Genomic DNA, 8,528 nt, shown 5'->3' with positions numbered 1-8,528 from the left:
CCAATTTCATATCATACATCCGTCAGAAAGATATCCTAAGAGCTACTTGAATTCCCACCTATGAAACTCCTGAAATTTTCCGGTTATGCAATCAGGTGTTGGGGATACAGGGGAAGCATAATATCTCACACAAACTAACAAATCCTACATCCAGCTGTATCCATCCTTCAACACATAACCAAGAAACCTTCGGAAATCATTTACCTCAACCTTCGAAAAGCATCCGTTATACAAGTTATTGCAATACTCCCGTACTCACCTCAGTACTGGGTTATCGGGGTTATCTCACCAACGAACTGCATAAAAGAGATTTTCGATGTAGGCGTACTAAACTCAGGTATTCCAGAACTGCAACGATAAAATTATGACGACCTCAGAGCTCAACTCCCCGGGACACTTGCACTAAACCCCTGACAGGAGGCACCAAGACAATGTTCTCATCATAAAACCATCGGAACGATTCCAAGATACCCGCGTGATCCTAAAAAAAAATTTAGTGAAATTTGAGAAGAGAAGAGTCAAAACTCTACGTCAGGATGCCTTACCAGAGCGATGAAGAGACTGAGGAGTAAAAAGAATTCCTAAACTCTCCGATATATATAATCCTAAATGACTCAAAATATTTTTCTAGACACAACTCGGCCGCTAAAAACGATCAAGCAGTGGGGCTCCTAAGGTCGGGGAAGGCTCTGATTACCAACTTGTAACGCCCTCGATGCGGCTATATCTCCCACGTGTCGAAGCACGACTTAGAGGCATAACCGCATTGAAAGCAATGTCGCAAGTGAGGTAATCTTCACACAACCCATGTAATACATAAGGGAAAGAGATACATAGTTGGCTTACAATCGCCACTTCACACAATTACATGAATAAAGCATTACATCATCCAGATACAATCAAGGTCCGACTACGGAACCAAAATAAAAGAAGAACTCCACATGCGACAAAGGTCCCCGATCGACCCCAACTGGGCTCCACTACTGATCAACTAGAACGAAACAACACAAAGGGCAAGATCTTCATCGAGCTCCTCCTTGAGCTTGGTTGCGTCACCTGCTCGGTAACATAGGCACCTGCAAACTGGTTTTGGAAGTATCTGTGAGCCACGGGGACTCAGCAATCTCGCACCTGCGAGATCAAGACTATTTAAGCTCATAGGAAGGATGGAGTAATGAGGTGGAGCTGCAGCAAGCGACTAGCATATATGGTGGCTACAATCGCAAAAGAGAGCGAGAAGAGAGGGCAAAGCACGGTCGATAAAAGTATGATCAAGAAGTGATCCTATAGCAACCTACGTCAAGCATAACTCCAACACCGTGTTCACTTCCCGGACTCCGCCGAGAAGAGACCATCACGGTTACACACACGGTTGATGTATTTTAATTAAGGTCAACTTCGGGTTTTCTACAACCGGACGTTAACAAATTCCCATCTGCCACATAACCGCGGGCACGGCTTTCGAAAGATAATACCCTGCAGGGGTGTCCCAACTTAGTCCATCACAAGCTCTCACGGTCAACGAAGGAATAAACCTCCACCCGAGACGTTCCGATCAGACTCGGTATCCCGGTACAACAAGACATTTCGACAGGGTAAAACTAAACCAGCAACACCGCCCGAATGTGCCGACAAATCCTGATAGGAGCTGCAGATATCTCTTTCTCAGGGCACACTCAGATGAGACTAGCTACGAGTAAAACCAACCCTCAAGTTTCCCCGAGGTGGCCCCGCAGGCAGCTCAGTTCGGACCAACACTCAGAGGAGCACTGGCCCGGGGGGGGGGGGGGGGGGGGTTAGAATAAAGATGACCCTTGAGTCTGCAGAACCCAAGGGAAGGGGGTAGGTTGTTAGTGCAAATGGTAAAACCAATGTTGGGCATTGCTGGAAGAGCTTTACTTAAGGCGAACTGTCAAGGGGTTCCCATTATAGCCCAACCGTGTAAGGAACGCAAAATCCGGGAACATAACACCGATATGACGGAAACTAGGGCGGCAAGAGTGGAACAAAACACCAGGCATAAGGCCGAGCCTTCCACCCTTTACCAAGTATATAGATGCATTAATTAAATAAGATATATTGTGATATCCCAACAAGTAAACATGTTCCAACAAGGAACAACATCTCCATGTTCCAACAAGGAACAAACTTCAATCTTCACCTGCAACTAACAACGCTATAAGAGGGGCTAAGCAAAGCGGTAACATAGCCAATCAATGGTTTGCTAGGACATGGTGGGTTAGAGGTTTGACATGGCAATTTGGGAGGCTGACAAGCAAATGGTAGGCATCGTAGCATTGGCATAGCAAAAGAGCGAGCAAACTAGCATAGCAAAGATAGTGGTGATTTCGAGGGTATGATCATCTTGCCTGAGATCTCGCTAGGAAGAAGAACGAGTCCATGAAGAAGACAAACGGCCGTAGACGAACGAATCCTCACAACTCCGGAACGAAACCGAAGCTAACGTGAGAAGCAACCCGGAAAGAAACAAACAACATAGTAAACACGCAAGCATAAACAAGTCATGATGCACAAACAAGTATGATGCATGTCCGGTTTAATGAGGCATGGCATGGCAAAGTGCACAAACAATCCTACAAATTAAATGGAGCTCAATATGCAACTGCATATTGACGAAACACCACGATAAGTTATTTAGTTCTCTCTCGGTTATGTACCCATCAATATTAAATGTTGTTAAACAAGGCAAGAGATGAAGCATAACAAAACTACCTAGCTAGGCAAGTTTAAATGAGGCCGGAAACAACGAACAACAATTCCGGAAACTCCCCATATGCATATTTTAGATTAGGTCCTGTTCTGCCCTAAACACAATTTTAGGGTCGTTAAACATGCAAAGTAAGTACACCATGTTAAACTAGGCAAAATTCTACCCCATTTACATATAAAGTTTATTTAATTCCGAGCTACAGTTAAATAGTTATGAATTAAATCATTTTAACATGGCATTTGAGCAAATTTAAACAAACAGCATTTTAAACATTTTAATATCGATGAAAGTGGAATATTATGAAACTAGACAGAATTCTAAGCATTTTTCATATATTAAATTTTTACATATGATGCACCGTTTGTGAGTTATTAAATGCATGAACAAGGAGGGTTTTTCTGTAAAACAGTAAATCACTGGATTAATAGGAAAATTCGTTCGCAGGAAAAAAAAACACATCGGGCCAAAACTGGCTGGCCCAACAGAGAGGAGGAGCTGTGGGCGCTCACCCATGGGCTTTAGCCCAGTCGGTGGATGCGGCCGGGCAGGCCGGATCTGGCTTGGAGCTGAGCAAGAAGGCCCAGGCGAGGGCGACGTGGATCTCATCCACGCTGGCGCTAGGACAAGTCAACGAGGGGCGACGCTGGAACCGGCGTTCTTGAAGCAGGGGACGCAGTGGTCGACGGCTGCGGCCGGGCTTGGCGACGCGGGCGGCGGGAACGGCTGCCGGCGACGTGGGGCTTGGGCGCGACGCCGGAGAGGAGGCAGCTGCGGTACTTGGCGCAGCGGTGCGGGATGGCAAGGGCGGCCGGTTCCAAGGCGGAAGAGGCGCGATGCAGATGGGGCACCGGGGCGCTGACGAGGCGTCCTGCTGGTGGTGCTCAACGACGGAGGGAGCTCCGGTGAAGCTGCTGCTTGCGGGGCTGCAGGGCTGTGGCTGCGGGCACCTATGAAGCGCAGAGAGAGAGAGACAGACGAGGTGAGCCGCGGGAAGAAGAGCGATGACGAAGGAGAAGGAAGCAAGGGCAGTGCGGGCCACTCATCTGCTCGTCGGGGACTCGCCGGAGCGGCGAGGCAAGGTCCGGGCCGACAGGGAGGCGGCGCCGCGGAGCTGCTAGTGGCGGAGGAGCTCGGGCATGAGCTCCTGCTCGGGGAAGACGACGGGAGCGAGGAGTCCCGCATGTGCTCGGCGAGGCGGGAGGCATTCAGCGCGGGTGCAGAGATGGGGGCGATTTGGAGGAGCTGGTTGCCGGCGGCGGCGGCGCGAAGGAAGGCGGGAGGAGCAGGCCGCGGAGGCCTCGGGCGGCTGCAGGGGCTTGGGCTCCTCCTTCCAGATCGAGGCAGGGAGGAGCTACGCTCTGGATTGGCCGGGCACGGAAGGCCGAGTGGAGTTTTGGTGGGAGAAACGAGGTGGAGAGACTGGCTGCGAGGGGATTTTTGGATCGGGAGGATCTCGATGAGGAGGAGACAGGAAGAGTGGCGGCGCTCGGGAGGATCCCTAGAAATTAGGGATTTGGACTGATTATATAGGCAGGGGACTAGGTAGGGACTAATCCGGTCCGTCCGATTATAATCGGGCGGTCGTAAATAAATAGGTTAGATAGCCCTAATAATAAAATGGAGATATTTTGTAGACGTTTGGGGATGATCTGAACCCATCGGTAATGAAAGCCCGGGTCGGGTTCGGGGAAGTTTCGGACACGGGCAAGGGGTCGATGCACTGTGCAAAGAGACTCCGGTTTAGGCAAGAGGGAAAACGAAGAACAAGATTGGTCTCGGAACGGTCAACAAAAGCAAGGGGTGGGGGGAACGCGGCAACTACGAGGGGATGCAAGTTTGAAAACAATGACGGCAACAGAGTGCCGATGCAATGCGAATGATGCGATGATGAATGCAACAAACAAATAAATAACACAACTGACACGCAAAAACATGGAAGGCATCTGGAGCGTCGGTCTCGGGGCGTTACAGTCATTTCCTGATAACAACTATTTAATAACCCATTTATTCATTTTCTTTGTCGACGGGCAGGGCTTGGGCAAAGTTCATCAGGGTCACTCCAAGCCCATGGAAACAAAGTCTGAAATGGTATCGACCCAAGGTAAGTAATTAAGTAGTACTAGCTAGTTGCCATCTCTTTAATTATCATGCTTGATTAATTATCATCTGATCAAAATTCGATTCTCGTAAAGGACCTGAGGCAGGCGCCGGGGAATGATCTATGTGCATACTACGTTTGCGAGAACATTCGCATGATGACGTCCGAAAGGAGCAAATCTCAAAGACAGGAGTGGACACGATATCGATTGTCAGAACACTATTCACAATTTTTACACCATTATCGATATCTAGTCACACAACTAATACACACGCATATTGATCTCCTTCTTAACAGTTCAAAGAGGTGCGGGACAAGCTCCTAGCACAGGACCGCATAGAAGCAATTCAAGAGGAAATAGCAGGATTTTTGCTCGACCAGGTCATAGATCCCAAAGGAGAATACTATTACCCGCTATCGCCCCCATGAACCACTTCCAATTGTTATCGTGCTCCGAAGGCACCAATTAGCTAGGCTAATGCCACTGGCTCCGAAGGCACCAATTAGGAGAAATTGTATATATATATATATACACATGTGTGTATATATGTGTGAATTAATTAATGGTGGTTGTGAGACATTCGATGATTATATATATATATATATATATATATATATATATATATATATATATATATATATATATTATGATCGGTTCTACTAAAAATTCTATTTGTATATATGCATAACGTGTACAATATGTAGTATCGTAAAATACCAGCAAACGAAAAAGAATTAAATGAAAAACACAAAATTAAATGAAAAAAAATCATAAACCCAACCCCCCCCAACATTTTAATACCGGTTGGTGACACCAACCGGTACTAAAGGGCTTCCTGCCCCCGAAGCTGGCTCGTGCCACGTGGTTGCCCTTTAGCACCGGTTCGTGCTGAACCGGTACTAAATGGGAGGGGGGGCTTTAGTGCCTACATTTTAGCGCCGGTCACCAAACCGGCACTAAAGGGCCTTACGAACCGGTGCTATTGCCCGGTTCTACACTAGTGTTAGTACTCCCTCTGCATCAAAACGTCTTGTATTCTGGTATATGGATGTAGTAAAAGTCAGCAACCACCAATGGTCACAGGGGCGCTATGCTAAATTCTTTTATTATCCTTCAAATTTAAAATTAGTTTTTACTACTAAAAATCAGCTACGGCCAATGGTCTCGGGTCGCACTCGGCGTCGGATCAAAAAATGTCGCACTCACGCACGGCTCAAGATGTGGTTCTGGGTCATGTCGGACTGGGACTCCATAATCACAACCGACTTACGTTGCCCTCCACTCCATATATATCAGGCCGGGGTGCATCGTCGAACCCATTGATCTCTGATCTCTAGCTTGCCATGGAGGAGGAGCAGCAGTCCGCCGGCATGGCCGATCTCGCCGCCCGCCTCACCAAGCGACTCGCGGACGCCAACAGGGACCGCAACCTGGTCTTCTCGCCGCTCTCCATCTACGCCGTCCTGGCGCTCCTGGCCGTCGGCGCCAGTGGGGAGACCCTGGAAGAGATCCTCCGCGTCCTAGGCCACCCGTCCCGCCGCGAGCTAGAGGACTACGTGGAGCGTCTCTTGGACGGATCGTTGGATCCTGACGGCGGTGGGCCGACCGTGGCGTTCGCGTGCGGCGTGTGGAGCGACCTGAGGCGGCCGCTGAAGCCCGCCTTCCGCGACGCTGTCGTCGGAAGGTACAAGGCCGAGGCCAGCTCCGTGGACTTCCGCAACGACCCAGAGCTAGCGAGGGCGCAGATCAACGCGTGGGCCGCTGCTTCCACGAGGAACCTCATCGACTCCGCCGTCCCTCGGGGAACCGTACACCGGAACACCCACCTCGTGCTGGCCAACGCCATCTACTTCAGGGGCAAGTGGGAGGTGCCTTTCTACAAGAGCTCGACCAAGGACAGGCCCTTCCACCGGCACGACGGCACCGCCGTCGACGTCCCCTTCATGACCAACCACAGAAAATACTATCACTACATGGCCGTGCACGACGGGTTCAAGGTGCTCAAGCTACCCTACGAGAGCAGCACAGCGTACACCCAGCGGCACTGCATGTGCATCTTCCTCCCGGACGCGCGCGACGGCCTAGCGAGCCTGCTGGACAAGATCACGTCGTCGTCCCCGGCAGGGTTCCTGCGCGAGCACCTGCCGACGCGCAGGGTCAAGGTCGACCAGGTGCTGGTGCCCAGGTTCGAGCTCTCCTTCAGGAGCAGCGTCACCGCCCTGCTCAAGGACCTTGGGCTCCGGCTGCCTTTCAGCCATCGGGCCGACCTCTCCGAGATGCTTAACGACGGCTACGAGTTCCGCGTGCAAGACGTCTTCCAGAAGGCTGTCATCGAGGTCAACGAGGACGGAACCGAAGCCGCCGCTTTGACCTTCTATGACGTCACCGCGAAATCCTCTCAATACCCGCCGGAGGAAGTGCTTTTCGTCGCCGACCACCCGTTCGCCTACTTCATAGTCGAGGAGGAATCGCATGCGATCCTCTTCGCCGGACATGTCGTCGACCCTAGCGATGCTACCGGGGTGGTGATTCCATCAGGGGAGCGCAGCACAACAAAAGGTAAAATTGACAAGGTCGATACCGAATCCGGCCGCAAGAGGCGGAGGGATGAACAGCCGCAATCTTCCCACGGACACAGCTCCAGTAGGCAGCATCGACGGGACGAGAGTAGACGAGCGGCCAGCAGCGAGTACAGAAGAGAAGAGAGTAGATATTATCGAAGTGAGCGACGGGAGAGGACGAACAACCCGCGGAGAGAATATAATACTAAGATACAGTTTTGCTAAAGCACATCTAGATGTGCTATAAGTATTGCACATCTAAGTCCTATGTCATTGATCTTATGTTGAGATTCGTGTGGATATTTTATTTTTCTTTCTTCTTTTCCTCTTTATGCTTGATTCACTTACTTAGATCTGCAATAACTAGAGCACATCTAGATGTGCCTTAGACACACCCTACTAGATACTATTGATAGGAAGTACGTGATCAACTGAATGAAATAGTTTCTTCATTTGACAGAAGCATGCTTGCAATACTTATGTGAAAAAAATGAATTGAATACATATTAGATAATCCTAAATTTTTTACTTAATGCAATATTAAATGTGAGCTATATTATACGAATGTATTTGTATGCATAGATTATGGACCCTTGAGGACTGGCCTTCATGGAGGTCCCCGAGTGAACAATCGTTCTCGGAGAGGTAGAAATGAGTAAAGCTACCACCCGCAGAAAAAGAGAGTAAAGCTACGTGTACGGATTATTATAGGGGTTTTACACACTGGTCTCACACTGATCCAAGGTGACACCCTATGCACCTGCATTGGGTTCGTTTGGGAAAATCGACCCACCGGAGGGGCGGATCCCGGGTTGGGGGATAGCGACCAAACTCGCACACCCGCCAGCGTGAATGGGCCGCAAGTTATTCTATTTTTAGTTTTTCATGTTTTTCTTCCTGTTTTTTTTTTCATTTTCCCCTTTTCTTTTTTCAATATCACAGACCTTTTTTGAAAATGCATAAAAAATGGAATCATGAAAAATTCTTTATTTCATGAACCTAAATCACCTGCCATTTTTACATTTTGTAAAAAAAATCGTGAATGTTTTTTGAATTCACAACCTGTCTTGAAATTCATGAACTTTTTTGAATTCGTTATATTTTTTGAATTCATCAATTTTTTGAATTCATAAATAT

General features: G+C 48.8%; 1 protein-coding gene across 1 annotated transcript; it reads left to right on the top strand.

Annotated features, from left to right (window-relative positions):
• Positions 1-6,160: 6,160 nt before the first annotated feature.
• Positions 6,161-7,679, top strand: LOC123104569 (putative serpin-Z6C). The gene has a single exon (XM_044526443.1). The coding sequence runs from the start codon at positions 6,174-6,176 to the stop codon at positions 7,614-7,616; it is 1,443 nt and encodes a 480-aa protein (XP_044382378.1). The 5' UTR covers positions 6,161-6,173; the 3' UTR covers positions 7,617-7,679.
• Positions 7,680-8,528: the final 849 nt, after the last annotated feature.

Source organism: Triticum aestivum, chromosome 5A, assembly GCF_018294505.1.
Source record: "Triticum aestivum cultivar Chinese Spring chromosome 5A, IWGSC CS RefSeq v2.1, whole genome shotgun sequence".
Lineage (NCBI taxonomy): Eukaryota > Viridiplantae > Streptophyta > Magnoliopsida > Poales > Poaceae > Triticum > Triticum aestivum.
This window is presented reverse-complemented; position numbering and strand designations above follow the sequence as displayed.